Raw genomic sequence first — 17,385 nt, forward strand, 5'->3', positions numbered from 1 at the left:
TTGGTTGCTTTGTTAGTCTGCTTTCAATCTGGCACAAGATCTTTCTAGCACTGGCTTAACTCATCACACGTAATTAGTCCAGCTGTGTAGCAGATGTCCCTCTCATCTTTACCTCTCTCCTAATCTTATCCAACTGTAAATCAACGGAGGCATATTACAATGTTTATCTAGCTGTGTAGCGGATATCTCTTTATCTAGCAGTGTTGCGGATGTGTCTCCCCTTTTCTTTAGTCAGCTTTAGAGCTGGCACCTTTAATTTCTCTGGCATTCTAGTTACTTGGAGATAGGTTCATAATTTGTATGTCCTCATAGCTCTTTGGATACTTGTGACCAATTAGAAGTCATGGTTTTGTGGGTACACCTCTGGTAAACCCTCCCGAGATTAACTCGGTTTTATTTTTTATTAGTTTTGCTCGAGGACTAGCAAATAATAAGTTTGGGGGTATTTGATAGATACCTTTTTGTGTCTAATTTGATCTCAATACTATATATTGTTGGCACTCGATTTTGTACTAATTTTGGTGTTTTGTGTGTTTGTAAGTATTTTTGAGCAATAAATATTTTTGGGAAATTCGGCTCGAAAAGTTGATAAAGGCACCCTCGGAGCACATTTGCTAAACAGACCCATTCTTTGGATAAGGGGCACCTCAGTTGGGCACCTTCTATTCGCACCCTCAGTTTGGTTAGGGGGCACCATCTTCATCCTTCAAATTTCCGGTTTGGCGGAAAAACTGTCTGTGATACTGGCAGAATTATGCTTCACCTTTTGGACGCGATTTTATGAGACTCAATAGCTGGTATTGCATGGGAAGACTTGATTGAGCATAACAAGCTTGGTTTGGGTCTCTGAGTCGATTGGATTTGGCTAGTTAACTCGTGTTGAAGTCAACAGGGGAGTACGTGAGCAGCTGAGATATTCACGGGATTTCAGCGTAGTTAGACGTGCGCTGCTCGCGTTTGGATATCACTTGGTCTCTGCAGAAGCGTGGAGAAGTTAAATAAAGAAGATTCAGAAGCTGTAGATGCGTGAAGATTTAAAACAGGGAAGAAAATTTCCGTATCTTGCATAGGAGTATTCGTTATTGACTGCCAGGATTATTCGGAGTTATAAGATATATTCTCGGTCATAATGGGTATATATAGGCTTATGGGATCACATAGAAGGAGGATGGAGTGATAGGGGCGCGAACATAGAGTTGAGGATGGAGAAAAATCAAGTTGCAGAGACGAACCAGTTCTGCTGGTGAAGAAGAACACGAAGAACATAAGACCATAGAAGACAGTCGTATTTCAATAGTACCAGCGACACTTCATAGTTATCGTTCTCTGTAACAGTTTGGTTTGTAACAAATATAATTGTTACAAACCCGGTTTTTATTAATTTTCTCATATTTTCATTATTGTGAACACCTTTTTGAGCAATGAAAAACTCCTTTGAGTGTGTTTCTACCATGCGGAGCTAGAACCCATCTCTAGGACGACGGAGGAAGAAGAATTTCATACATGGGTAAAATTATTTAATTCTTTTTAAGACTTTTGCATTGATTTTGATTGAAATATGATTTGAATTAATTGGTTGTCATTTAATTTGATGAGGTATGCTTAGCTTAAATGTTTTGATACATCATGCTTAGGATTTACAACCAATCTTTTGAGAATCTACCTTGGCAAATATTTTGTACATATTTTCTTCTTTTTAGTATTTTTTATATGTAAGCCTAGAATCAATCTCAATAAAGTCCGAGTGAACAACAACCTTTTTACCACTCTCTAAAATTCGATCATAGTTCTTCCAAAGGCCTCAATAACAAATTGTAGGGTGCCTAGTACATCAATAGTTAGACTGACTTCCATGTTTTTCTCATATTTGTCTCTGTCAAAAGGTATTCTTGAGTCTTGATACACTTCCGCTGGTTTGAGAATACTCATGACATCTAGGATGATATGTCTGGGGATTCTTTTGATGAGGAGGATCCAGACCACGACCTTTGAAAAGAGCTCCTCATCAATCAGACCATCCCTCCTCCCCCCGTAGGTACACCAACCAGAATCATAAGCTGATCAGAAACACCTCTAGTACCTCCATCTCCGAGAGTGTTGTGATCCTCTTCACTTGTGAGTCTGAGAGTGTAAAACTTCCTTCTTCTGTTCCAAATATCAACTTCAATTCTATAGATTCTTACCGAAAATGAGCACAATTCAATATACCAAAGCTCAACCGATTTTAATTTCGACCACTAATTTTCAACGATTGATTTTCAAAGTTGTAGATGGTGGTGTTATAAGTCTCGGATTGTGCTCATTTTCGGTAGGCATGTCGAGTTTTATTAGAGAAACGTATCATCAAAGTATTGGGTTGGAGTTCATTGTCATTTAAACACTAAAGAAAAATAGTATCAAATCTTATACGATAGTATCCATATAGGATTGTCCATAAATCCTCTCTCACAAAAAATTAATTATTTAAGATTATTTTTAAACTATAGTTTATTCAATCCCGAAATCCGAAATCACAAACAAGAACTAAATCGGTTGCCATAGAACTTTAAAATACGAAAAACTTGGATTGGTTAATATAATGGCCCATTGGTCTTTGATCCTAAAATAAGTGTTTTTTGTGTTGCTGAATATGAGACCCGTCTGGCGTAGCCTGGATTAAGAAACCGGCGAAACACCAGTAGAAAACATAAACGGGTATAAATAAGTAGGAATTACTGTTTAATCCAGTTTTTCATGATCCAGTTAATGGCTAGTCCACCCGTGAAAAACATTTACTACCTAGTCCAAAAACATGTTTTTGGATTAGATTATTTACTCGCTAGTCCAAAAATTTTGTGGAGATTATAAAATGTGTTTTCTAAATGCCTAAAACACCCTTCCAGATCTAATTAGTATCAACACATGTAAATGTTACTAGTAGTATATTACTACATACTAGTAGTATCAATATGGTGATACTACATATTAATATTAATATGTACTATACTAGTAGTAACAAAAATATGTTACTAGTAAATTAGGTAACTACTTTACTAGTATACTAGTAAAGTAAACTAGTTTACTAGTAGTAACTAGTATACTAGTAGTAATATGTAGTAACTAGTATCAATATGTAGTATCAATATGTAGTAACTAGTAGTAATATGTAGTAACTAGTATGTAGTAACTAGTAGTAATATGTAGTATCAATATGTAGTAACTAGTTACTAGTATACTAGTAGTAACTAGTACTTTACTAGTAGTAACATATGTAGTATAACATAACAATATTAATATGTAGTATCAATACATAACATAACAGTATTGATATGTAGTACATAACATATTGATACTACATATTGACATGTAGTATCAATACATAACATAACAGTATTTATTTATATGCAGTACATAACATATTGATATGTAGTATCAATATATAACATAACAGTATTTATTTATATGTAGTCATAACATATTGATATGTAGTATTAATACATACTACTGGTAACAAGTATGTTACTACATACTAGTAGTAACATAGTACTAGTAACATATGTAGTATGTAGTAATATATGTAGTAACAAACATACTGTTATATGTTAGGATCAGTAGAGTAATTTTACTCTTTTCAAAAAAAAATTTTGGACTAACGAGTAAATATATTTTCCCGCTGGACTAGCCAGGTCGGGTTTAGTGGACTAAACAACAAAGTTCTCTATAAATAATCATCTGGTTTTCAATACAAATCATTCTTTTTCTGTGAAACCCTAGGCTAAAGTCTCTTCCTTCCTCTCTCGCAAATCTCCCCCTGACTACAACTTATTTCTCGTCGGTTCTCTACGAAAATGGATCCAACGGAAATCGGAGAAGTATTCGTAACAGTAACAGGCGGTGAAGTTGGAGCAGCAAGTTCATTAGCACCAATAATCAGTGAAGATGATGATGATAACAATGGTAATTTTTCAAACACGAATACTAATAGTAGTTTCGGTTCAGGGAATGTTAATAATGTAGTATGTGAAATACTTAGCAGATTACCAGTGAATTCGCTTATGCAGTTAAAGTGTGTGTCTAAACATTGGTGTTCAATGATTCGAAAGGATCGATACTTAATTGATTTACACCTTAATCAATCAAAAGCAAGACCACGCCTTTTTATTACTGTTCCAAGAAGGATAGATGATTATATAAGGACAGAGCATGATAATACTTTTTATCCCATAGGTTATTTTTTGGTAACTGCTGATATATTGTTTTAGGGTCATTAATTGATATGCCCCCATTTATTTTAAATATTTTTATTTTTATCCCGTTATATTGCCAATTTTGGAAAATATCCTTAAATCACCTTTTTCGTCCAACCTCCTTTCCGTTTTCCTCCTTCCATACCAACAATAGTCTTTTTTATCCACGTGTTAATAAGTGCTAGGCAGAAAAAGACCACAAGACCCCTAAATTCAATTTCATAAAGTAATCTCTAGAACCTTAAGATAACCAACCTGTTCTTAGTCACTGTCTTCAGATATCTTTTAAACAACCTTAAGACTGTTTATGAACCGAACTCAGTTGAAAATTGTAAATAAAAGTAATTGTAAATAAAAGTAGATAGACATATTCTAAAACAAGTAGTTTTGATATGAAGATACTAAATAATGAGATAAGAAAAATACAAAACCTAATTCCTAAAAGAGGGATTGATCGAGAAAAAGCGGAAAAAAAACTCCCCAAGACCCTCTAACAGAAATCTTAAAACAACCAAATAAAACATGCAACAAACAGAAGTCTTACGAAGTCCTACTGAATAAAAACTGAAACTAATGATAAACGCTTTCCCCATTAATCAACTAGTGATCCTCCAGGTTGTGAAGATTCAGCAAGATTAATGTTGTTGTTGCCATTATTCTTACGTTTTCCAGTGCGGCTTTGACCGTGATTATAGTTAATGCTTGTGAAAGTCTGACCATCTACCTCAGTTCTAAGTCTCTTTGCCTTCGGATTTAAACCAACTGCGCCACCCCCACAAGTAGTTTTGTTGTGACCAGTTTGTTTGCACTTGCTACAGGACCTAGGTTTCTTCTTAGATTGTGATTCATCGTAGCTCCTCCTCCTATTCACTCTAGGCCTTCCCGGTTTCCTCATGAGTATCGGAGCATTGATCACAATGGTTGGCTTTAGAAAAGAAGAAAAATATATGTTCAACAGAGATTTTTTAATGCACATGAACAATACAAAAAAAAGGAAAAGCTAGAGCTTAGAGTACATACACTAAATAATGCATGAATTTTGTAAGGGAATAAAATAGGTAATTTGAACATGAACAAAGATTCCATATAAGTAAAATACAGAGGCTATAAGTTCATTGACATTACCTTCAGCTTCATCGTCCGTCTCCAACAACTGCTCGTATCCATCGTCTGCAAGCCAACCATTATTAGTTAAATACATCAAAAAAATCAAGATAAAATATAAATCATAAGTTCAAACACATAACCTTCACTACTGCCTTCTTGGTCACCAAATTCATATCGGTCACCTCGCACAGAAGGACCACCAGGACCAACTTCCTTAAAGTTATTACAGAACTCAGACCACTCCTTAGCATCTTCACTCTCACTATATAAAAGTGGTTGAGTCCATGGTGCATCTTCAGGATGACATTCGTCCTCTCCCCAATTGTCCAAATTACAAACTGACTCCTGCATTGCCTTAAAAGCTTCCTCTAAATTAATGACTTTTTTTGAAGCTTTTGTCCAGAAACGAGCTTGTTCCACATCATTTTGAAGATCAACAATTCCTTGACTGCCTCCCACATGTAAATTGTCACCACCACTTGCTTGAGTTGGCTGTGTTGGCTTAGGATCATCACCAAAATCTAGGACAACATTTCTAGAACTTGAATTCAGATTATTCGTAGCTTTAGAAATAAGTCTTGGAGTAACATTTGGCTCTGCTGATGCTTTAGCTAACTTCTTTGGTGTTGAACTCCTTTAGTTATGATCAATAAAATCATAAAAATAACGACATCAGATACGTTCCAAGTACACGGTAAGAATTCACATGAACATGCAAAAAAAAAAGAGTAAGAAGATTTCGACAATTTCCATCAGAGAATCCAAACATGAATGCTAATAAACCAACAGATGCACATACAGACATATAAATCAACAACACCAACAACCTATTTGAGTATATAATAAATCAAAAAACACACTAAACCAAAGAAAAAGTCACTAAAATAAACATACATATGAATGTATAAATTTGGATTTAATACCTTAATTGAATTTCAATGGTTTTTTTCTTCACCATTTTCAGCACCACTGCTTGCGGATGACAAAATCGAGTTTCTAAAAAATTCACAAACAATCCCTAATTTATAAGGAAGAAATTTGGGGGAAAGAATTGATAATAGGAAATGGGGAAATGGGTTAGAAACTGAATTAGTGGATAATACGTGGGATTTAGCATCTGGAATTTTCGTTCCCACTACTACAGTTAGTGGATTCATGAGCAAATAAGTGGAGAAGAACAAGGAATTGTGAAGAAAGTGGGGAAGAAGAAGGAACTGTGAAGAAAATGGGAAGAAAATGGGAAGAAGAAGGAGTTGTGAGGGTATTTTCATTCCCACTACTACAGATCGTCCTTTGATGAGCTAATAAGTGGGGAAGAAGCAAGAACTGTGAAGAAAGTGGGGGAAGAAGAAGGAACCGAAGAAAATGTCTTACGAAAATGGGAAGAAGGAGCTGTGAGGGTACATGCGTCCATTTAATATAAAAGCTATGTCCACGTAGCATTTTTTTTACGACTATTTAGTGTTTTCATAGGAGACTCAACAGAAATCAAAAATTCTCTCGGAAATTTTGACGGCAAGGATAGTTTAGAAAGTTTTAAAATAACGGGTATATATTAGTATGTCGGTTATTAGTTTGGGGACAGTTTGACCAATTCCCCATTGTTTTAAGATGGGGAATTGTCACCAGTAGTTCGTAGCATAAGGGAGATGGATACACCATCATATAGAATTACAGGACCTTTAAATGGTTTGATTTGTTTATTTGATCCAGAAAAGAACCATAGTATTCAAGTGCGCAATCTTAATACCGGTGAATTTACACCATGGATCAAATCAACATTCATATCCAACTCAAATGTAGAAGATAAAGATAAATATCGTTTACGCATTTTGAAGTGTGATTTGGGATTCGATCCTGCCACTAAGGAGCACAAAGTGATTTGTTTTTGGAATATACATGACCATCAAGTTTGCGAGGTCTTGACAGTAAGAGATTGCACATGGAGAGTAATCAATGATGTCCTCCCAGGGTACAGTTTTGGAGTATGGTTATTGTTTGGAGCTTCTATTTATGTGAATGGCTTCATATATTACATCCCAAGAAAGCTAAGTGGTGAAGATGCTGAGCCTAAATCCATCTTGGCATTTGATGTTGGAAAGGAGAAATTTAGATCTATCAGAATTCCTGATTTCATTCTTGACCAGATTCTGCAGAAATTTCAAACCCATGATTCTCTGCAATTGTTAGAAATTGATGGTCATCCAGAAATTTCAAACCCATAATAAGCAGTGACATTGTCAAGCTATGGTTATTTGCTAATGAGTATGGCAGTGGTTACAGGACTAATACATGGACCGAAGTTAAAATTGAGTTACCCTTCTTTTGGGGGCATGTAGACTATGGGAATGATGTGTATTCTATTCGTTTTCATTCAGTTATAGGAACAGACTTTATAATACTATACTTGTATCGCTGTCTCACAATTATGGGTGGTTATCATTTTGCACGCAAAGTGACTCAATATTCTTACAATTGGAAGAAGGAAGTTTTTGCAAAGATAAAAATCAACGGGCTACCATCCTCCATTCCATATCACTTGTTCTTTTCAGGTATGTCAACTTTGGCGGAGAGTCTTTCACCTGTTCAATAGCTAGCAAACAACATTCAGACCTTGGCAAGTATGTAGCGCTGGATTTGTTAATCAACAATTATGGTGTTTGCCTTTGACATGCACTGAATTCAAAGGATCCTATCTGATATTGCTCGATACTTTTATATGGTTGCTATAATCACATGTTGGTGCCATTTAGGCTCTGATGAGCTCCTTGAAGGTCACTTGGCGGTCAGATGTCTTAAGATACTCGAGTCATTGATCAGGGTACCTAAATAGCCTGTCGTTTATATAGTGATTGATTGCATTCAAGAAACAATATTCTATGCATAGTCTTTTCTAAACTTTGGCTTATTAAACTTTTGTTTATATACGTTTCGGTTGTGCATGATAACCGTCGGTCCTGTTTTGTCTTAATGATTACCATTGAGTACTGTCTTTATTTATTTTGTACCGTTATGTCACTTTATAGCAACCTTTAATTGGGCTTATTACATATAAACTCCTGCGCGACTTAGCTAACTTAGAATCTTAACAACATAAACTCTTGCAGTTGCAGGTCAAGATCAATAGATACACTTAGAAAATTTGGGACATGAAGGCGCAGGTACTTGTAGTAACTAAATCACTGCACTGTTTGCACTTCAATAGTTGAATTCCTACTAAAACAAAAGTAGTCCTGCATAATTGCGAGTACATATGAAACGTAATACCCTGATTACTTGTATTGAATAAATATGTTATATATGAGAGGTCGAGGTCTAGCACCACGTCTCATTTTTCTGTGAAATGCAATCTAATTTAGATGTAAGTGGATTAGTCACTAAATATTCTTCTTCTAAAAGTCAAATTTATGCTTTAGTAGTAACAAATACAAAGATAATATTGTCATTGAATCTTGTAAACTGGTATGGTCTTCATATACTTATCTGCACTCTGCATACTGTGTACTTTCATGTTTTTGGCCAATTATTGAAAGTCAGATTTTCCTGCAAAACCTACGGCTGAAAATGATTAGTCCAAACAGAACAAAGAAAATGAGTAAATGATTTACTAGAGTTCCTCTCTTTCACAATGGTAGATAGTTAAGTCAAGTTACCCTACTAATGATTGAGGGTTTATGTACAGGCAACCCAATATTTATACACGTGGTTTCGCAGAAAATAGTTCATTATACATCTCATTGACTTGTTGACAACAAACATTCCTATTTGTGGGTGTTTGTTTCCTTGATTAATGGTTCATTTCTTATCAGCTCTTGTATAAAGAGAAAATCCTTCTCAAGTTTAACCATCTCAGAAATCATTCTGGGAAAGTTTATTTCTGCCTGAAGAAGAGAGAAAATCACCCATATTCGATCTTTTGCCTAATTAACGTGTGTATATTAGTTAGTCATTTGCAAGTAGGCTATTAGTATTGTTTTAGTTTACTTTGTATATCCAAAGCATTTTTACAATGGCAAAGGAGATGAGGAATTTGAGAAATGTATTGTGTTGGGTTGAGGTTGCACCAGCTTTTGTAATCTCTCCTACAAAATCTTCTAATTCTTCTGGACTGGAGACAATTTTTGAAGGACTAGATGAAGAGTGCGATTAAGATTAGTACTAGTATATAGGTCCATGTTTACGTCTAGGTAATATGATTTTCTTGAGAGAATATTTCACCTCAAAGAAGGATATTTAGGGATCGATCTTAACCTGGTCGAAGCTAGATTGTTTGTCTTACGTTCGATGGACGGTTGGAAATTGTTTGGTTTGCAACTGGGTGGAACTCAAAAAGATTGGGGACTGCACTTCCAGTTGCGAACACATGCGCTGTCAACTGAATTTAGCACATACCTTACTATACCAGCATATCCTATCACATGTATTTGATGCAGATTTTATGACAGACGGTAGTTTTTGTTCATGTAACTTACTGAGTTATGCGGAATTTATACCGCAAAATGCCCATCTTTGTTCGTGACAACTACTGAGTCTACCTCTTACCGCATAGATGTGTCGTATAATCGGCCATAATACACATAGGATATACACTTGCAACTTTATTATAACATAAAACTATGATGCCAGTTTGTGGACTTCATGTAGGATCCCTCGAAACATTGTTTTGCTTTAGCAGGTCTTAACGGTAGACGCAAATTTGACTGAGATTAGCACTAATCCGACTTTATTAAAACTAAATGAGATTTATTGCTAAACCATAAGAACTAGTATCTCCTGCTGATCAGCAACAATTACCATTGATTCTTTTAAGATATTTAGCAGAAGAGTAATCGGATTAGTAACAAAGAGAATGGTGGTAAATGTCCACTTATTTCAGAAAATCAAAAATTTCAGTTAATGTATACTTAGATGTACGTTATTATCCAATTACAACTACATTACAACGACACAAACACCACTTTCGAGGCCATTATCCTCAGGTTTAACTTTGTAGGCATACCCAACATTGAAGGGTGTCTATAAAACTTTAAGGTTTCACACTGAATTGCATTTTATCCTCAATGACAAAAGGATGATTTTACCTTTATGACATAGTAAGTCTGAAAATCAGCCCCACTTTATGCTCAAATTGAATACTTTACTTATGGGTTTAACTTTATGATTCCAAAAAGGATTCTTGATATCATCCAAGATATTTCATAGTGGCGCAAACACATTATATGTCAAATATATTATAGACTTGTTCCCCGAACTGTTCATAAAAAAAAATAAATACAAAGTAATTTCCATTGGATTTCACACTAAACACAAACAGTTGTTCTGGACAGACCGTCTCTTGAGATTACTGCAAAACCGCACAGACATATGAAAGGTGTTTTCCGCCCAGTTGGGGAAAACAGGAGGTCCCGCTTTGAGTTTGATTGTGTCTATGCGGTTTTTTTGTGGTCTGTTTGGAAGGTTTGTCCAGAATTTTTGAAATACAAAAAGTCATTTCCATTGAACTTCACTATCCAACTACATACTTGTCAGTGAGACCGAAAACTTGCACATGACATGCTTATAGAGCTTAATCTACAAATTGAAAACATGTTTGTCTTACCAATTTTTTCACAAGCAAAAATACTAGGAAAAACGAAACGCATACACAACCAACACTATATATCCATCAACTTACTTCTACTTTATTACTTGGCCATTAGTTTACTTTTGTTCCTGAATTCTTGGTTTAATCCTTTTTAGCCATCATAGATATTTCAGCCAGTTCTTCCCGATATAACCTCTCTACTTATAAAAACAAACATTGATGAGACCTAGTGACCTTGCTTTTATTCTCCAAATCATTATTTGCAGTCGAATGATATATCAAATTGCACATGTGTTTCATGACAAAGCCCATCTTCTTTCTCTTATACACAGTCTATCACAAGTATTCTAGTTCTATTTTATACGCTTCATACAATTTTGGAAGAGAATTTATTGCTCATTGCACCATATAGTTTTCAAGTAGAAACATGGCTAAATCACGAAGCTTATAGATTAGTTCTGTCATTTGAAGAACTTGCTCTCTTATCTGCCTTGTCCAGCGTACTCAAATGAAGTGAACAATCTCAAATGAGTATTAACCAAACTATTAGAGCAATATGCTTGGTTGAACCCACAAGTTTTGCTATCTCAAGCTTGTTGTCAATGTTAGTTGAACAAAACTATATCTTGATTTCTAGTCTATTAAGTCAAGTCTCAGACTAGGTTAGAATTTGGTAGTTGCGTATCAGACATCACCCTCGAAGACTGAAAATCGACGAAGACATTTGGATAACTTCATCAACAAGGTATGTGAAGACTGAACCATTATATTTTACTAACTATCTTACCGTTCTATCTTATGAGACGATGTCGTGTGACTTCTAGTATATTTATTGCAAAGAAGAAACTTCGGGTCAAGCTTGTCTTGTTAAACATATCGACATATGACTCAAGCATTGGATGTTTAAAGGCCCTTGACAAAAACTAGTTCGAAATAATTTATTGTTCAAGAATTAATTTATGGATCAATTTAAATACAACCCAAGCAATGATTTTATCGTTTGGGAATGTTTCAAACATCAAAAGGGATAAATTCAAATTTTTTAATATTTCGACTCATGGTAGGTTAGCGAACCAGTTCGCAAACCATAAATATCTGAGTTTCTGAAATAAAGTATGGTTGACGAACCTGTTCACAAACCTTAAGTTCAGAAGGGGATTGTTCACGATCCGTGGTGATCTGAATTTTTAATATTGGTGTAAAAGGCTAAGCAGTTGTGAACCCGATTCATGAACCGTGTCCATCTGAGTTCACGAGCCAAGTGGGGTTTGGTGAACCCGGTTCACGAACCATTGCACCCTGACTTGTGAACCACCTATACGGTTCACGAACCGTTTGAATTATTTGGATGCGACTAAATTAATCCTGGATATTGATTTTTGGGATCGTCCAAGTACTCCTCTTAACAATCAGGTTCACGGGCTCAATCTATACTTTTTGATTGAGAAGATATACATATAAACTCTATATACATATTCTCAAGGATCATTAAGTTGGTCTATTTGCGTTTGTATTAGGTATTGTCCATACATGTTGTTGAACGAAAAGGTTGGTGGTGTACTTGATACCCTCTCCTTTTCACAAACATTTTGCAGAGGCCGTAAACTACGAGTGAGACTGGGACATACAGAGATGGTGTTGCTGCAATGTGAACGATCTTCTCGTTTAACAACGTCTTCATGTATTGGTGGTAGGTTGAAGGAATGAATTTTCTTTTATAAAGCCATGGCCCTCCAAATATTATTTGGTACTCAGGTTCTTTCTCGATCACATGAAATTTCATTCTTGACTGGATGGGTCCTACCTTCAAATCCAGATGAATATATCCATATGTACTAGTACGATTTCCTTCACAATATTTCATTACAACGGGATGATGCACAATCTTTTTTCGTGGGACCTTAAAAGCTTTGAACGTCTTAAGGGTGATGATGTTGGTAGTGACACCCATGTCGGCATGAGATTTCTTGAATTCAAAAATCTTTGACATAAGCGGTCACATACAAGGCTCTAGTTTGACCTTCTTCAGTCATCATGTCTTCTTTAAGTGAACATGACGTTGTTTATGGAAGGATAGGACACCGCAGATGCCTCTATAATTCTTGTTGAGGATAAGGTTAAATACAAATATGCAGCAATAAAATTAAGACCAACAAATGCGTCTATAAGTTGGTCTTTTGAAAAAATACAAAAAGTCACATAGGTTTTATATTAGAAATGCGTCTTCTTGCTCACAAGTAGTGAAACTCCTGAAGTGATTATAAGGAGGATTTTAAGTTGGGGTGCCAGTCTCCGATTCGAGGAACTCCGGGTTTTCTCGAAAATTCCATGACGTCCCAATTGTTCCATCAATGTATGAAAAAAAAGTAAGAACCGCCCTTTGTGTGTCTTCCAACCTTGAAAATGTTCTTGCCAGGATTCCTTGCCTCTGCATGATTTCAACCATAATGGTGTATTCTGCGCATTCCTGACTTTCCTTGTATTCTCAGGGAGTATAAGGCTGGTGACGTCATTGGTGATGAAAAAAAACGATACCAGGAGTATCACCATTAGAATCATGGGTATCGGGGTTTGGATCAGTAATCGTGAGATCTAGCCTTAGGTCAACTATTTTGGTTAATTGAGGAATCTGCTTCGTAACTGAGAGGTTTATCTCCCTCCGCGGTTCCCAATTTCTTTTGGGCGAAAAATAATTCACTGTAAAAGTACTTTTTAGGTTCGAGAAATCAAAAACGTATGAGAGGAGCCTAAACCAAGAAATGGTCGTTCACTTGATCCTGCTTCGATCACAAAAACGACGGGTTGATCTTAGGGGACGGAAGCACAAAAGGTTGAGAAATTATTATGTAATGAGCTTTGCAGTGTGTGATTGTTGAACTATGATGAAGGATAGATTATTGACTATAAACCTAATTATGTCTCTGGGGTATCCTTCCGAGCAGATGAAGCCATATATTTATAGTCCTGTTGTGAACACACTGATTTCTCGTAAGATTTGGAAGTTGTGAAGAGATGGAGAAGTGATGATCGTGGAGATTTTATGGTGAAGTTGTATCCTCAATGTCAGGAAGAATGTATGACCACTACTCTCTTATCCTCTCAACTGCTCTTAGCCGTCCTACTACTAATTAACTTCTCGCCATGAATGTGTAATCCGCCAGACTAATACCCAAACGAGAATCTCCCCATGTAACATATTTGATGAGTCGCACAAAAATAGTAAAGTTATGGACTACTAGTATTTTTGGTTAAGTCAGGACAATAACCTACTAAATTAGTGAGATAAGTTTCTTAGTTCACTAAGTGGTTAAGTAGATCAATGTCAAATCTAGTGAAAAGTATAATAATGACTTAGATTTTATTAGGTAAATTTTAGTATAAGAGCAGACTGAATTGTCATGGATATATCGTTGAGCTCTAATGATGATGCCATGAGCATCTGAACAAAATAATGATCAGTAACGAGCATCGATTACGAAGAGCGATGTTTTTTACATTATCAGCTAAGAAGTTTGCTTGAATAATGTTTATGACTCAGGAGATCATGTAAATAGCTTAGATTTGAGACACCCATGAGTTAAATGAAGATTTTGGTATTGCATTAAGGATATGATGGACATATGCATCGAAACCATAAGTCACTAGATATCAATAGCGCTAGTGAAGAAAGGCCGACATTTCCCTGAGAAATGAACATCAACAATAATCTAGTGCGTGCAAATTAGGCCAATTTGAATTGTTAGATGGCTCTAACATTAGGCTATTATGACCGGCCAAGCTAGTGAAGTGCCAATATGGCGTTATACTACATAGACTGTTAAGCGCTGAGATAGCGGGACCCTGCAGGGCCAGTGAAGCGTGAAGGTGGCGCTACACTGTAAGGACATTGGCCAAGTAATGAAGCTTATTGGCCGACACATTGAACCTTCACTGAGGGAAAGACAGGACAATGCCAAGCTGAAAATGCAACATGCGATGCTGGCAGTCAGGCATATCCATGAAATTGAGTTAGACCAAACTCAAGGATGATGCAAGCGTGTAGAATAGGCCAAAAGTTGTTATACGCATTAGTTCAAAGCTATCCAAATCTACAATGCAAACAAGATGGTAATGCAAGAGTAGCATTGCTATTGTCGAACAAGTTGGCTAAGTGAAGCATATGATGCATGGATAACCAGGATGGGATAAGGAAATGTCTGAGATGATTGTAGCACAATGTTGGTTGCACATTGGCTTAGGTCAAGAAGAGTATAAGGACATGTTTTCTGAGAATTAACTGAAGGCCAAGTTCAGTAATGCACAAAGGTTGCACGATATGGCTTAAGTGATGGTTATGAGTTGGTTATTGGCTTCACAGGCGTGTCAAAGGTGTGAGAAAAGGGAGAACAGTTATAGAGGAAGCTTATAGCCTAAAAGGTGTATTCATAACTCCTTGAAAACATGTGTTGAAGGCCGATTCGATCTAGAAAAAAAAACTTGCCAAGTTGGCACAATTATTGGCGGTTATGGAATTGCCCTATGGGACAAATGGTTGTCCCATGCGTGTGCAGCTGTTGTGCACGGTTTTTGGCCCTTAAAGATGCTGTATAAATAGTGCAAAGGCATAGGAAATTCAATAGGCTTACATAGGAGATTGTGAGACTCAAATTGAGAGAGTTTTGTGAAGGTTAAGGCTTGGTTCAAGAGGAACAAGTCTGTCTAAGTATCTAATTGGGCAAGTTTTGTATATCTTCCCTTTGATGCAATAAAATGGATTGATTGTGTCATGTTCTAAGTGTTCTTAGTTGGATGATTGTGTTAGTGAATGTATGGCATCGTTGAATATTTTATGGTAAGCAAGAAGGCTAAAGATTTCCGCTGTAGAATTGTAAAGTTGGTTGTTTGCATTGGTGCAAACTTATAAGGCTGAAGTACGAGTGGTGAATCTTAATTCACTGAACCACTGTGCCGCCCACTTGCGTAGAAAATTTGCAAGGTGCATTTGTGGGTGTGACAACTAGCATCGTAAAGGTAGTGGACGCTGAAAATGCGGAGGTACCAAATACACCACCACTTTTTTCTTAGGCAATCTGTATGGACAAACTCAATAAAACTCCGAGAGTAAAACTCAATGAAGGAATAGTATTAAAAGTTATATCTCTATCTATTGTGCTTAGAACGTTTACATAATTGAATCTGTAAACCTAATCACAAAGAGATAACTTGGACGGTACCAAAGACCAATGTCCAAGAATAAATCAAGTCGTATCCAACAAACAAGGTCGTATTTCTCTATTATGATTGATCAACGCACAACCTGTGATATTTCAATTATAAAGATAAACAATATAATGTGGAAAAATAAATAACACAGACACCAGAAGTTCTGTAAACGAGGAAACCGCAAATGCAGAAAAACCCCGAGACCTAGTCCAGATTCAACACCAAACTGTATTAAGCCGCTACAGGCACTATCCTACTACCAATTAACTTCGAACTGGAATGTAGTTGAGCCCTAAAAGGTATCCCACCGATTAAGGTGCAGCCTTACGCCTCTTGAATCCCAGAAGGACTCCGCGCATTTGAATCCCTTAGATGACGGTACACCAACTAAGAGTTGCTTCAACTCAATTGAGGACTTTAAACCAAATCTGATTCCCACAGATTAAGCATATATAATTGATTTCCTGATTACGATCGAACATATGATCAAAATCTAACGAATGATCAAGGTGATGGAAATCGATAAAAATTTGACAGAAGTCTAGCTATCCTCAAAATTCGGACTTATGCAACCCGAAGTGTAACCTAGATTATTATTCACCTCACAAGTATAAAACTTCTGGAATCAACAAAGTCTGAGACGAAGAGAACTTTGATGATCACTATCTATCTTGATCGTTGGAGTAAACTTTACAAACAATCAAGATCAGGATACTCGAGTTATCAAGGAAAGATAACTGGACTTGGCTTCACGACTCTAGATACAACTAGGACACACCAAAAAGTAGTGTTATGATTAAAAAATCCAGTTGCTTGGAGTTCCCCTTTTATAGACATTCAAAGAATAGGTTGCTTTAGATTTAAGATAAGATAGCTTTGGAACCAAGCAATCAATATTCACCGTTAGATGAAACTTTGAATATAATTTACATAAGCAAGATATACACTCTGTTTAGGTGAGACCGTAATCGAATCGTGTACAAAGACTATGTTCAACATGTTTAGCCGAAACTAGTCGGTATGAACTTAAAAGCTTAAACTTCATTTTCATGAACACACAAGACATTAACTCCGAGTCACAAACATGTGATCATTTAAGTCTAGTGTTTATAGAGAATTAATCAAATTTTAATTATCTCGAAGAAATAATTTATACACACTTGAAAGTATAATCGAAATGATTAGTAGATGCACGAATACAAATACATAGTAGTTCGTGAGTCGGTTTAGTCACAATTCGTAAACCGGTTTGGACACTTTATACCA

General features: G+C 36.1%; 1 protein-coding gene across 1 annotated transcript; it reads right to left on the reverse strand.

Annotated features, from left to right (window-relative positions):
* Positions 1–4,537: 4,537 nt before the first annotated feature.
* On the reverse strand, positions 4,538–6,669 carry LOC113329223. Its single transcript, XM_026576188.1, has 4 exons — positions 6,257–6,669; positions 5,474–5,967; positions 5,352–5,396; positions 4,538–5,151 (listed from the first exon to the last, which is right to left on the reverse strand). Exons 1-4 carry the CDS (start codon positions 6,289–6,291, stop codon positions 5,099–5,101), a joined length of 627 nt encoding a protein of 208 aa, XP_026431973.1. The 5' UTR covers positions 6,292–6,669; the 3' UTR covers positions 4,538–5,098.
* Between the last annotated feature and the right edge of the window lie 10,716 nt (positions 6,670–17,385).

Source organism: Papaver somniferum, chromosome 1 (genome assembly GCF_003573695.1).
Source record: "Papaver somniferum cultivar HN1 chromosome 1, ASM357369v1, whole genome shotgun sequence".
Classification (NCBI taxonomy): Eukaryota; Viridiplantae; Streptophyta; class Magnoliopsida; order Ranunculales; family Papaveraceae; genus Papaver; species Papaver somniferum.

What these genes read in the sequence shown, in the direction of transcription:
- LOC113329223 (XM_026576188.1), bottom strand. Translation starts at nt 6,291, where the DNA reads ATGGTGAAGAAAAAAACCATTGAAATTCAATTAAG. An exon ending in ACCATTGAAATTCAATTAAG is followed by an intron (nt 5,968 to 6,256) that starts GTATTAAATCCA and finishes TCATAACTAAAG; the next exon opens with GAGTTCAACACCAAAGAAGT. An exon ending in CCAAGAAGGCAGTAGTGAAG is followed by an intron (nt 5,397 to 5,473) that starts GTTATGTGTTTG and finishes GTTGGCTTGCAG; the next exon opens with ACGATGGATACGAGCAGTTG.